Source organism: Sinohyriopsis cumingii, chromosome 11 (genome assembly GCF_028554795.1).
Source record: "Sinohyriopsis cumingii isolate HCF-2022 chromosome 11, ASM2855479v2, whole genome shotgun sequence".
Classification (NCBI taxonomy): domain Eukaryota; kingdom Metazoa; phylum Mollusca; class Bivalvia; order Unionida; family Unionidae; genus Sinohyriopsis; species Sinohyriopsis cumingii.
Window position 1 is genome coordinate 86,375,249 of NC_142971.1, and position 15,495 is coordinate 86,390,743.

Consider the following 15,495-nt stretch of genomic DNA (forward strand, 5'->3'; position numbering starts at 1 on the left):
TTTCAACCCTTACATATTTAGTTTCTGCATCTATAAAATATGATCTGTATTTGTTGATTTTAGGAAAGATTTTGACATGGTGGTTCATGAAATTCTTTTGAGGAAACAAAACATTTACCAATGTGATGAAAGCACAGTTTGGTGGTTTACGTCATACTTAAATGAGAAAAGACAGCAAGTTTATACAAATGATGTTCTTTCTGAACCTGGAACCAATTTGATATGGTCCAGTCCGACAGGGCTAAATTATAGGTCCATTACTATTAATATCATTTATTAATGAACTACCACTCTTACTAGGGGACTCAGTTTTATCTACAGATCTCACTGCAGACGACACAACATTATCAAACATCCAAAACACAAAGCATAAACTGGATTAATTTTACAGGATGCCTCAAACAAGATGGACAACTGATTTACATGCAGTGGCATGGTAGTAAATACTGGATAAACAAACCTCAGCACAGCAAAACAACAAATCTTGATAGTGATTAACTATGTCTAATATGGAAGGATACAAATTTGAAAATGGTCTGTCACGACAGACTACTTGGGGTTTTGCATAGACAATAAACTATCATGGACTGAATATATAAAGTATATCAAGAAAAGGTTAATTTAAGATTAAAGGTTCTCAGTAGGACAATATATTTTCTTCCAGAAAGGCAAGAAAACTATTTTATAACAGTTACATACAACCCTGTTTAGATTACTTTAATAGAGTGTAGGGAAATTTAAATTATAAAATATATCAAAATTAGCACATCTTCAAAAAAATCATTGTGGCTCATATCAAGCCAAACAGAAAGCAGGGCAAATTTAGCTGGTACGTTAAATTATTACCTATTATTAACCGAATCCAATTAAGAAAAGCCAATTTAATATAGCTAATAATAAAACTCCAATATATTTATAGTCACTATTCCAGCAGATACTACCTGATAATACTCCCCACCTGTGATCGATGTCTACCAAATATTATAAAATTTCCAAACCAAATATTGAATTATTCAGAAAAGTGTCCAGTACTTTGGAACGTTGCTCTGGAATAGTATTCACATTGAGATTAGAAACGACTACACTATTTCCTTCTTCCAAACCCAATATATCCAGTGGCTTCCTTCAGAGATGGACTTAAAATGAGAATAAACACTACTGTTTTTGTATTCATGAATGATTATGGGCATCATTAATTATATTACCCATCTTGCATATTGCATATATATTGACCAAGTGGATTCAATACGTATGGGTGAGTATCCATCTCGTGAAAGGAAATCGCTGGGTACTGTTTTCTCTCTTGCAGTGTGTTTCTCGTCCGTCGGCTCATTTCAGTGCCATTAGAGAGGGCGTTTAACGAACGGTCTTCGGTATTCTATCTCCAGATTTTCCTGATACCAAAAAGGGTAATATAACGACCAATTATCGACCGTTTACCATTACACACGTTTTTTTGCGGAGAAACCTTGACAATGGAGACCACAGCCTCCGTCAGGAATGCCACCAGACTCGTTGATTGGATTGTCCTCATCGACCTTCACGCTACATACTTTCACATTGTTACATTTCATCTTTTGATTAAATACCACCAGTTTTGTTTCCATAGCGAGGTCTTCTAATTTCCCACTCTACCGTTCCGCCTAGCCTCCGCATCCTAGAATCTTAGTAGTTGCCGTCCACGTAAGGTCACTGGGGATCCGTATTCTACAATATTCCAACAATTGATTTATCTACACTGGCCAGCTAAAGCCCCTCAGACTAGATCTGTCACTCTGTTTCTTCATAAGAACCAGTCTGGGCCATTTACTGAATCTTGAGAGTCAGAGAAGACTCCAACTCAAGATTTAATTACGTTGGAATAAATATTCTCATGAACAGAGGATTGCTGCGTGACATGCGGGACAGGGCAGATAAAATCCTAACCCTCTGAAGGCACTGCGACCCAAGACCACGTTACTGGCTCATACATTTATCTCTTCTGGGGACCTAGCTTTACCAGGCAGATTACAATTGGATCCTCTCCATTTTCTCGTTTTAGCAAACTAGAATCAACATATAGACATTGATGACGTTCGAGCGACAATACCAGTTAACGTACTGTAAGGAATCAAAGGTTCTGGACCAATTGGGGTATGGTGGGTGGTATTGTGGCGTCCTCTGGCAGGCTGGGAGGAGCGGACCATACGAGTTCGTTCCTTAACCCTTTGTCGGGATCCGTGTGTTTGAATATATTGCTCATCGCTTTGACTCCACGAGACTAATATCATTATGTATATTGATGGAATATTTAATATAGCATCATACTTGTTGGTGAACGATACATTGATCACACTTGCTGACAAGTACATACATCAACCATATTTGCTGATAATTCCATACAGTTTACATGTTTATAAACTCCATATACTGATCATATAAATTTCAATCACGGATCATATATGTCGATTTATCAATACATTAATCATATATGTTGATAAATTCCACGCGTTGATCATATATGTTGACATACGACGTATCCAATTAGGAACGATGTAAGTTTGTTATATCCGTTGTTGAATTTGTGCACATGTCCGATGCATATGTCATTAATTTGCATTATACATAAACTGTCAACTAAATGTGCTTTTACTAGATCCAGTGCCACTTAGCGTTGTCTTGCCCCAGCCACCAGACTTACACTCAAAGACCTTGCTGCCAGGACCCTTACAAAACGAGTCGTATTCAGATCAACTCTTTTGAAAGTGAAATATTTTTGAAATTTCTTTATCATAAAGAGTGACTATGTTATACAGCAAATCAGAATCATGGGTGGAAAAGTAAAATATCTAATGGTACTGCCACATTGCAGACAACGTAGCGATATGACTGAAAAATGTTAAAGGTACGTTAAAAATCGCACATTTAAAAACAAGTAGTGCCAGAATGGAAAATGACAAAATGTGATCTAAATTGTACATGGTTTTGAGAAAAAGAAAAAATGGTGAAAAGCAAATGTCGACAGACGTAGAGCGAGACAGGATGGACTCAGGGATAAAATCATTTGGCTATTTGGCCATAAGGCAATGCAGGCAAACTTTGTGAATTCATAATTCAGTAAACCGACATTCATAGGTCATACCTTCATAACTTTCAAACGGTTGTTTATGTACGCCTTGTCTGCAACAACCTCCGTATGTTCTTCTTTAGTAAGATGCAATGCACTGGCCGTTTCGAAGGATGGTTCTAGGTATGTACTGATAATCGCCAGGTAGCTGTCTGACATTGGACAGTTGTAGTCTGCAAGAGAGATTACCATACAAAAGATACATCATAATAATGTCCCATAAGGTTGATTCCCAATGTTCAAGCTCTTCCTCAAGGGAGAAAAACAAACTTGCAAAAAGGACACAAACTCATAAGACCAAAAGATGAGAGAAGCCTGAGCATTTTAACGACCCGAGTTATTGATAACGTCTACAGGGAAATGCAAAAATAAATAAAAATTAAACAAACGAATTATCAGGTGAAAAACATAATCTAAATCTGTAATCTTCATGTTTATTTTTGGGGGTCAGAACTGTAAACGTATATGAAGCTGGGAAACGGAGTAGGAAACAGAAAAAGTTTCCCTACCGTTTGATCTATAGCAAAGTCATTCTCAAGAACAATAATGAACGCACACATAGTGACGCCCATAACACACACACACACACACACACACACACACACATATATATATATATATATATATATATATATATATATATATATATATATATATATATATATATATATCTTGGAAGTGATTCGTTAGGGCACCTCTGAAAACAAACTTGTTTCAGTGGTTTCCTTTAACATTAATTTGTATTTTTTAAACAAATAAAGCATCTTTCAAAGAAATTTATCCTAAGAATTACTTATAAAATCTGCTCTGGCATTTTAATATTAAAATGAGATTGTAACAAAATACTACAGCGAATACTATTGTTGACAGACTTGGTTAAACGATGCAAATAAATAGTATCAAGTAAGAAAATCTGATGTCAGCAAACACTGCATATTCCGCGTATTTACACACAACATTTCCATTTCAACATATTCATTATGGGTTTCTAAGCACGAAGCACTAAATATCGAACCAGTGAAAAGGTTTTTGTTCGTGAGAATACCAGAAAATTCACATAAGTGTTAGAAACAGATGAGAGAACGTCAAAATAATTTAGTACTATAGATGTGTATAATAAAAATGTTTTGAGGACTTTTCCACTCAGCAAATACGTAGGTTGGCAACGTAAAGTAAACAAAGGGCATATTGAAATGTGTTGAAGGTCATAACAAAATAAAGCCATATTGGATTAATATATTCCAAAACTCACTTTTGCATTAGAAGTAGTCGAACGAAAGCTTTAGAAAACAAGCTCCCCAAAGGACAAAAATGCTTTTGTGTGTATTTTATCAAACTCTACCGTGAACACGCAGAGCTACTTATGGTGTATGTAAAATCTTTTTTGCTAATAATATACGCTAATGATATCGTTAGCAAGAATTAGTAAAACAGAAGCACTAAAATGTCAACATAAACTAAATCTATTAATTAGCGAATTTAAGCAGAAAAATATTAAAGATATTTTAAGGTAATACTATGTTACCTCCTGGATTGAGCAAGTTGTTGTCCGAATAAGCTTTTTCCAACCACTTGTAGAAGACATCATCTCGGTTCGTTTGATTGTCATGCCTAAAAAGTAATGGTTATGCATTTCAATAAGATGTGTATTTGACAATTCTTAAACTAATCACATCAGACACCACCTAATAAATATCTCATTACAAAAGTAGATTTAAAAACTTGATTTGTTTTTAAAAATCGACCTTCCACAGGTCACTGCTTTACTCCATGATTAAGAACACAGTTGCAAATTTACAACTGCATGAAGATTTGCGGCACAAAAACCAGACTGGTAGAAAACCTCGACACAACAACAAGACTGGTAGAAAACAAGCTCCATACCGACATCAACTCAAAACCAACCGACAACCACCACTATATTATCCCAACCAGCCGTCATCCAAAACACTGCATTAGGAACATCCCATATAACCAGGCACTCAGGATAGGTAGAATTTGCTCCGACGATGAAACATTCCTAAAAAAAGGTCTGAAGAACTATCTAAACATTTAATTTATCGAGGCTACGACAAAGACCTGATTGCTTAGGCAACCCAAAGGGCTAAACAAACAAACCTGATTACGGAGGCAACCAAAAGGGCTAAACAAACAAACCGCAATGACCTACTAAAATATGGAAAGTTGTTGTTGTTGTTGTGGGATTTAACGTCATTTTCAGCACACGATAGGCTACACCTGGCGTCCAGTATGAATGGTGGAGGAAAACCCCGGGAAAACCACCGAAAGAACCACCGACCCACGAGAAGCTATTGGCAAGCTTTCTCACATATCCACATTGGCTGAATATGAGACTCGAACAGGCGCAGACAGAGAAATATGGAAAGAAGGAAAAGGCTGATAGCATACCATTGATCCTGACCTTCATTCCAGACAACCCCAAAGTAGGTAACACTGGTCCATCGTGGAATCGTCGGACGAACTAATGTTAATCCTCTCTAACAAACCTGCAGAGACCAAAAACATCAAGGACATCCTAGTCAGGGCGAAGTTAACGCCAGTCACTAATCAAGACCACCCTAGTCAAACTGGTCTCCGTGGCGATGAAAGGTGCAAAACCTGTCAACATATGATAGAGACCAGGGCATTTTCTAGCACAGTGACTGGAGAAAAACTAAACATATATGGTCCAAACAAAACGTACAAAACAGAGAATGTAATTTATCTCATCACATGTAAGATCTGTAGCCTTTAGTATGTCGGAGAAACTGAAAAGCCGCACAAAAGGATCAACCTTCATAGATCCATTGGCTGCCAAAGAAGCTGTACAGAAGCCCGGAAACCAGGAAAGAAAAGGAATCTTACTAGATACTTCGCCATAGAACATTAAAACCAAGAAGACTAGAAAAAGACAGACATGCACAAATAAAATTATCTTTTGCAGTCGACACATTTTCTTTTAGATAATTCTCTAAATTTGCTTAATAGCCTATAATTACTACTATAACAATGAAATATCTGGGATATAATTTGTAAATTAACGGATGTTGTTAAGGCTCATCGATTTCTAGGTCAATAAAAATATTTTCTAGTATATGCAACAAGTTGAAATAAACTAGTTGAAACATAATAAATTTAAAGGTTTAATTCTTGTAGAAACAGACATGTCAAGTTTTAGCAAACATAACCATTTTTCTGTTTTATTTGTTTGTCTTGTCTTTGTTTTGTATTTGCCTTTGAAAAAGACTCATTAAGAGTAGAAAGCGTTCAGGCTTTTTAGATATTAGTTTTGCACTGTTCGTTGTCAGTCTATTGCACACACACACACACACACACACACATATATATATATGTATACACACACACACACATACACACACACCTTTTCTTAGATCATTTATTTGTTCGTCACAGAGAGAAATAATTATATCGAATACATGCCACTTTTTCAGGTCAGCGCAAAAGCTTCTGCTCAAGGCAAATGCACCGCCTTTTGCAAGAGCGGAAACAATGTCAGGTACCCCAAGATGTTCTTTTCCCTTGCTTTTGTCACGCCAGTTCAGAGCAATCTGAAGAAGAAGAAAGAAAGAAAATAAACTTGCTTTAATATCTGAAAGTGTATTCAAGGGGAGATTCCATGGACTTTCATATAAAGTCATTTGAAACCTTGACATACTCTGATTATTAACAAAATGATACAGTCAAAGAGAAGTACTTAAGAGCTTTGAACCTCATTAGCAATTTACAACCTGTCGTTCATCGGTAGAGCAGACTTTGCGTTGCGGAAAACTAAAGTGCCCTCGCTAATAATGTTATTATGAAAATAATTCGTGTACTAAAATAGCCCTTAATTTAGTTAGTTTTTTTTAGTAATAAAAGAAGTCAACGATTTTCAATCCGTGCAAGTTTGATGAATTCTTAAGTACTAATTTTAACGATATTTTGAGTGAGGTTACTTTTCCCCATAGTTTTCAAGTAATACGCTTATTTGGGGATATATATTCATTACCGAGCAATGCAAAAAAAGACACATCAGCCTATAAATATATAACTGGTTTTGGATTATTGGGACTATCATCTATGTAAATAAAACATCAGTTCTTCTAGCGAACATCATTAATATTGCATATATTATTGAATATCTGACACATATTTGAAAATTATAATTTAGTTACACTGCCTTTATATCGTTAGCTATATGCAGTAATTACAGTACTTCATGACACAATTGCAATACATATACAGTACTTCATGACACAATTGCAATACATATACAGTACTTCATGACACAATTGCAATACATATACAGTACTTCATGACACAATTGCAATACATCTACAGTACTTCCTGACACAATTGCAATTCATCTACAGTACTTCATGACACAATTGCAATACATATACAGTACTTCATGACACAATTGCAATACATATACAGTACTTCATGACACAATTGCAATACATATACAGTACTTCATGACACAATTGCAATTCATCTACAGTACTTCATGACACAATTGCAATACATATACAGTACTTCATGACACAATTGCAATACATCTACATTGTCTTTGTTACTTTGTTTCGCATTCTTTCCAAAGAGTTTGAAGTAATAGATATAAATATTTCATGTACGTAACGTGATTTTTCACAGAGTAAATTAAAAGCATCGCGTACATTATGCTAAATAAGTGATTCACACAAATATACGCATTGTGTGTAAAATCGTCTATTCAGGAGGTGAAAGTGATTTACACAAATATACGCATTGTGTGTAAAATCATCTATTCAAGAGGTGACTATAATCAAAGGTTGCTGAAGTCATTTAAAGTTTATTCAATAGAATATTATTTTTATGAGAATGCCAACCTTGTAAGGAAATGAAATCATTTAAAAAGAAGATTATTTTGAATCAGTGAAAACGTTCCTTTTCTTTCTGTAATTTTGTATGCACAATTAACAACAAGATCAAATCGTATCCGACTTGCATCGTCGACGCATTTATCAAAGTAAAAGAAAATGAGCAAAACATCTGAACAAGATAGTCCTTATTAATTTCTTACTGAGACAAGTTTATTTCGCATATCTCCTTGCGTGGTAAAGACATTTTCTAACTCAGAGAAGGAGATTCCCATCAGAATTAATACTGGGAACCATTCATCTGCTAGCTTCACCATCAACTGTTTCATCTGGTTATCATTCAAGAAGTCTGCAATAGTACAAAACATATGCGTATAAAACAACTTATCGTTGGACCTAGCGTTATCGTTTCAACTTTACCCACCCTTTGAAACTGAATTGTAATGAATGACAACGTATGTGAATAGCTAAATTAAACAATAGATAATAGGACCACGTGAAGTTAAAATACGCAGGCTGATTTAAAACAGTGATATGTAATGATTAATTTAAGGATTTTTCTGCATAATCTTCATTATATAATCAAAATGTTCTAAAATGGGGGATGTTCTATGCTGTTTATAGAGGTTCTTAGTAGAAATCATGTATGAAGAGAGAATGCTCTCAAGGAATTGTACAACTATTATGATTCAACGAGAAAAGCAGAGTACAATAAACTTTACCAATATGTCCAGTATGGTATTTCATCTCTCAGCTTGATTCATAGGAAAAGTCAACTTTGCCCCCCAAAAATTCATTTTGCTTATTTACAGACTAAACGTTATTAATATCTTGCTAAAACCCGGATTACAACAAATGTTGGGGCATTTGGAATCTTACAACATATATATCACTTGAAACATTTCTTTGGTACACCAAAATCTTCTTATGCGCATTAAAAATGTCCTAACATGGATATTGGACAAAATCACACTTTTTTTTAAAGATTTCTGAAATACTTTTTAACAGACCCAAATTGTCAATGCAGTAGTGTATAAACAGTAATTGTGAACCAATATAGTTCATATTCATTGGTTCATATTCATAAATCTACTTAAACGTATTTTACCAGTGCAGTGTCGATATTTACTGCTTTATTTACCTATTTAGACTGTGAATATAGACCGAGTTTAACTTGCTTACCTAAAGACATGCAAGCGTTTATTGTGTGATGCACAAATTAAATTATCCTTGGTTCATTCTATATTATTCCATGTACTAATATTAGATCCAGGTTAAATTGACAAAAGACATTCATTTTACCTGATGTTGATGAAAATATAGGAACTTCCTTAGCCGTTGGAGTGAATATAGGAACTTCCTTAATCGTTGGAGTGAATCTAGGAAATTCTTTAGCCGTTGGAGTGAATTCCTGTGCATTCTTATGATTCACTGTCGTTTCTTTCGGATTCGGGTCTAATCCTGGAATTGGCGGCACTGCTATCCTATCTAGCTCGAATTCGAAGCTTGTCAACAACTTTTCTATGTCAGGCTTATCATACCCTCCATCATTGCTAGGTCCAGACGGTAGCTGAATAATATCCAGTTTCCCCTTGACAAAAGATTTGTCCTCTTTCATCTGAATAATGAACTGCTGAAAGTTATTCCTCTTTGGATGGAACTCCAAAATCACATCTTCACTTGTTCCTACAACCTTTATGGCATCATCCAGTTTCACTTGATATTTTTCTTTAGATAAAGCTACAATTTGATCTTTCGATTTCCCTCCCTGTTTCTTATAACTTTCATTTTCCCAGTACTTCTGTCTCTCCGCTGCTTTGTCCTCGTGACAGCATTCGATTGCAAGCTTCCAAGCGTTTGTCTTTTCTATTCGTTTCAAGAACAAGATAAAGACGACAGAATGCTTTCGTTGTCTGGATGTTCTGAAGAGCTGACTGACCTGTCTCTTCAGGTCGAGGTCGTTTCCAGTCTTTGTTAGAGCAACAGCTTCGATGACAATATTTCTGGTAAATTAGAAAAGAGTCTCGTAGTGTTTTATTATGACTACTCTCCTTGCATGAAAAACAATAAAGAATATTTGATATAAAATTTGCAAAGTAGTATTATATCTAGGAAGATTTAATTGTTATCTGAAAAGGGAGATGATTGTTTGCTAAGATGAACTGAAGAAAGCTCTCATCGAGAAATATTTCACAAACGTCTGAAATAACAATTTCTCTGATTATGGTTCAGCAAGAACTGAGCCCTGGATCGGAAATACGCGGACAACACAATGTTTAACAGACCAGAACTCCATGCACGTGCTCAGATCATTTAGAATTTAAAAGTGAGTTTACAATATCATCAGAGTTACAATGATACATACATTAACAAGTTATGCGTTTAGTCCATACATCAATTAGAAAACTGAGTATTGTAAAAGATCAAAACAAACATACACTGAGGATGAAGCCACATTTAAAACGACACTGTCATCGATAACATTCTTTTCTTTGTTCAAAATAGACCAGCTATTTTCGTCTTCTTCATCTTCGTCTCTGTCCATGCTGATAATGACAACACGCCCTTTCCCGTTGTAATTATTAGGAAGTGGCACTATAACGTTGATGGGCTTGTTCGGCTTTCCACCCTCGCATATGATGGAGTAGAAGGAAGTGGCTGACATTATGTCTTTAGAATCTTTTGTCTTTGCTGATATGGTCTTCTGTGGCTCGATAATCTATGATTATTATTTGATATATCAAAATATTTCGCATCAGAATAAACCACACACACACACACACACGCACGAAAGTGGTATTTTTTATCGCACATTAGTTGTATATGTTGTTGTCTTTTGTTTTACAAATTGTGTGCATGTTTGCGTACGCTTGACTCTAATATGTTGTTGTTTGTTTTACGAACTGTGTGCATGTTTGCCTACCCTTGACTGGATTATGTTGTTTTTTTGTATTACGAACTGTGTGCATATTTGCCTACACTTGACTGGAATATGTTGTTGTTGTTTTTTTTGTTTTACGAACTGTGTGCATGTTAGTCTACCCTGGACTGGAATATGTTGTTTTTGTTTTACGAACTGTGTGCATATTTGCCTACCTTTGACTGGAATATGTTGTTGTTGTTTTTTTGTTTTACGAACTGTGTGCATGTTAGTCTACCATGGACTGGAATATGTTGTTTTTGTTTTATGAACTGTGTGCATGTTTGCGTACCCTTGACTGGAATATGTTTTTTTTTGCTTTGTTTTACGAACTGTGTGCATATTTGCCTACCTTTGACTGGAATATGTTGTTGTTGTTTTTTTGTTTTACGAACTGTGTGCATGTTAGTCTACCATGGACTGGAATATGTTGTTTTTGTTTTATGAACTGTGTGCATGTTTGCGTACCCTTAACTGGAATATGTTGTTATTGTTTTATGAACTGTGCGCATGTTTGCCTACCCTTAACTGAAATATATATTTTTTTACGAACTGTGTGCATGTTTGCGTACCCTTGACTGTAATATGTTTTTTTTTTGTTTTTTTGTTGTTTTTTTTGTTTTACGAACTGTGTGCATGTTTGCCCACCCTTGACTGGAATATGTTATTTTTGTTTCATGAACTGTGTGCAAGTTTGCCTACCATTAACTGGAATATGTTTGGTTTTTTACGAACTGTGTGCATGTTTGCGTACCCTTGACTGGAATATGTTGGTTTTTGTTTGTTTTACGAACAGTGTGCACGTTTGCCTACCCTTGACGGGAATATGTTGTTTTTGTTTTATGAACAGTGTGCATGTTTGCGTACCCGTAACTGGAATATGTTGTCTTTTGTTTTACGAACTGTGTGCATGTTTGCGTACTCTTGACTGAAATATGTTGTTTTTTATTATACGAACTGTGTGATTGTTTGCGTACTCTTGACTGAAATATGTTGTTTTTTATTTTACGAACTGTGTTCATATTTGCGTACTCTTGACTGAAATAAAGCTATTATTTTCATCCAATGATGTGTACGTGTCCAAACGATTCATGCGGACACCACTTTTAACAAAATTGTGAATATTACTGAAATGGTTGCGCCACATGACCTGACTGTCCTTAAAAACTGTATCATTATACTTTAAAATATATCGTACCAATTTGTGTAGGCTTCTCTGTTCTCATTTTCTATATTATACAGTACTGTGGTGCGTTTGAATATTTTGTGTTGCAATAACGGCTTCCAGCTCTATCTAGCTGCTTACATTTTTGCAGATATAAATGTTCATAACCTTACTGTTTCGTGTACTTTTAAGAAAAAGGTGTATTCATTTCTAAATTGAGCTGATGCTCGTTAAATCACAATTTATTAACTATCTTTGTACGCATGTAGCTGAAATTTAACTCTCGAAGATTGGTGGAATAAAATATTGTGGAATATATGCACTGTATATATCTATGGACTGTTCTATAAAAGTAATAATGATGATGATGACAATTATTATTATTATTATTATCATTATTATTATTATTGTTGTTGTTGTTGTTGTTGTTGTTTGCCCGAAATGTTTTGCATATCTTTAGTCAATGATAACAGGATACAGGGTCATTGTGATCGAAATATTGATGTTATAAGACTGGACTCTAGAAAAAGGCCATCTATGTTTCATTAGCTGGCTCGAAGGAGACAAAATTAATTTATATTGCAGGAAAACTTTGTGTAAGCTCGTTCGCTCAGTTCAAGCCATAACCGATATTAGTGAACTTGGAACTAGAGGGAAACAGGGCAAATATTTAAAATTAGAGCAAAACCTTCTGCTGATAGTGACTCATTTGAATGATTCAGGCATGTTAAATTCACGATCAACGCGATCCAAAGAATGGCAGTTTTGACAAGGATAATATTTACAATTCGCACAGATTTTCTCACAGCACAGGATTCTGTCTATTGCATTTTCCCATTTTTCACATTGTTCTTCCTTGTACGCAGTGCCACGAACGTAAACTTTTAATGACTAGCCTTTTTAAATCACAGAAAGAAAACTAGCCAGGACATTGTTCAGTATTGCAGATTTAGAGCACGAACATGAGCTATTTATAACAATCCCTAACATATATTTTTTTGAAAGATTATGTTGATTTCAGGGCAGTTATTCTTACTTGCAAGACTCAATTTATATATCTATATAATATTATAATGTTTTCAGATTAGTTGAACGTGCTGTGTCTTGTGTCATATTTTAAAATGAAGCTAATGATTTATACATTTAATGAAATAATTTGCATTAAAGTTTAAAACGTGCAGAAATATATAATGTTTTAAGAAGTTCTACATCATAAATATTTTATCGAATTGTCTTTATTTTAGGTGTGTGCTATAATGTTGAACTACTACAATTTTACTGTAAGTATTGTATCCCACAATTTAGCTTACACAGTTGAAGTAATATATATCTGACGTATGATTGTTGACTTAACGTAACCTTGTCGACATTTGACCAATAATATCTTTTTTTATGTTAATTTGGAGCCATAAAGAAACCAAGGTTTTGAACTTATTATATTACCATGTATTACCCTATATATATATATATATATATATATATATATATATATATATATATAGAGAGAGAGAGAGAGAGAGAGAGAGAGAGAGAGAGAGAGTCCAAATGACCATACTTTAGGTGCATCGTTCGATCACTGACAGAAGAACGAAATTTCCTCAGAGAGAATTATGACCATGCATAAGGTAAAAATAATGTTTGGCTGAATGCAGTTACTTTCAAGAAAATGCAGTGTAACAGATACAGCTTATCAATCAAAATGTTTGTTGAATTTTAAAATGTTTTAATAGCAACATTTATTACTTTGTACAGAGATGCAGAAAAAGACCCATAAATACATCTTTATATTTGTAAAGTGAAGTCAACACAATAATTTCGATTCCTCTTTTTTAAATAAAATTTGTAAAGATTATATTTATCGGTACTCTGATATTTTTTTAAATTGAAATAGCAAATTGTATTATCTTAGGTGCTGATATAATTTATAAAGAGAATTTGTGGCTACTCCAATTAATTATTTTAAAAAAAAACTATATATACTTCAAACGGACAATGGATGTGTATGAATACAAACAATAATCATGCATCTTTTGACTGAGTACAACAGCGAATTTCAATGTGGTAACTTACTTCCATAGTCACTTTTGTTGGCACCTCGAAAGCATTATCTGGTATTGTTATCTCTACACGGTCATCTACCACTGAGTGGACCGTAGTTGCCTCCGTTCCAACTTCAAACGTTTCCCTTTTTGGTCTGCAAACAGCCACAAATGCGCTGAACTTTCTTAGATCAGCCTTGAACTTGCATGCCCATTTCTCAAATAAAGCAACAAAAGATATCATAAATAATCGACTATGAAGAAGATGTCTGATGTTAATGACTTATAGTATATTCTGGAATTTATGCACCAAGTTAATCTTAACAATATGTAAATTTATGAGTCATAAGAGGCAGTTGTGAGTGACATTTAATGTATGGATTAATTTACATTCGATTTAATTAAGATTTCGATCGTATTTACAATTTTTGCATATTTACCTTTGTTTTCTCTTTGACACCTATGGCGACCAACTCGTTGCCCTTATTGGTTCTGATAATTACTTCCTCGTTTGGCTCTGGTCCACTGAAGAGAGTCACCGTTACGATCGACGGGATGCTGCCAATATTTCGACGAATACGATATACGAAGACATCGCTTAATACCTCCTCGGGCTTCTGAAAACCAAAGTTAATGCCGCTGTTCTCAATCGATTTACGTCTGCACATCATAGTGAAGAAGTCGCCTTTTCCATTGTTACTGTACTCAACCACGAGTCCAAGATTCTTAAATTTTGTCTTCGATCCTTCGTGGATTTCGTTTCTTTCTGCGAGTATTTTCCTAAAAGTAGAATGAACTGCAACAGTGCACGAATCAAAGAGAAGAACCTTACATTAATTATAATTAAGCTTAATTAAACAGTATTATGAATGTCCTGGATTGACGTGTTTTATGTTAAAGGTCTGTACCAATAATCATAATGTAAAACGTGATTAAATTATGTCGACGTACCTAAATTTGAATAAATATTTAAGAAGATTGCGTGCTATTGGTAATCTATGAATTACTGATGACACCTTTTCCTGAATTACATGAACTGCAAATTACACAAGAAAACTAAAGTTGTATCTTACGGGACGTCATCTTTTTCAGCTGATGTAGACCAAAGATTGCTCAATGCCAAGCGCATTTTGTCACTTTTGCATAAACCATACGGTGTTTTTCCCTCCTGAAACATGACAGTATATGTTATTTTAATTGAAAATAAATACATCCACCTTTAAGTTATACGTTTTTCTATCTTCTCTTCATTACTAACTTAGTGTTAGATCTCTTGTTTAAAATTAGTGTTCCTTTAAGTTTCATTTAAAAATCTTTTACTACAATACGTTGATGCCTTTCTCTTTTGTAATAATAGTAACATTACTATTTCTAATATACATGTATCACTCTCTAAAATTTCTTTT

General features: G+C 34.6%; 1 protein-coding gene across 1 annotated transcript in view; it reads right to left on the bottom strand.

Annotated features, from left to right (window-relative positions):
• LOC149788903 (uncharacterized) overlaps positions 1–15,495 on the bottom strand; it is a 39,889-nt gene that overhangs the window by 5,965 nt on the left and 18,429 nt on the right. The window contains exons 7-15 of the mRNA XM_089975031.1: positions 15,163–15,257; positions 14,530–14,869; positions 14,121–14,306; positions 10,404–10,684; positions 9,268–9,968; positions 8,169–8,314; positions 6,548–6,675; positions 4,632–4,717; positions 3,122–3,279 (exon numbers count right to left, since the gene is read on the bottom strand). Of these exons, the coding sequence (XP_089831157.1) occupies positions 3,122–3,279; positions 4,632–4,717; positions 6,548–6,675; positions 8,169–8,314; positions 9,268–9,968; positions 10,404–10,684; positions 14,121–14,306; positions 14,530–14,869; positions 15,163–15,257 (2,121 nt within the window). The remainder of the gene's footprint in view (positions 1–3,121; positions 3,280–4,631; positions 4,718–6,547; positions 6,676–8,168; positions 8,315–9,267; positions 9,969–10,403; positions 10,685–14,120; positions 14,307–14,529; positions 14,870–15,162; positions 15,258–15,495) is intronic.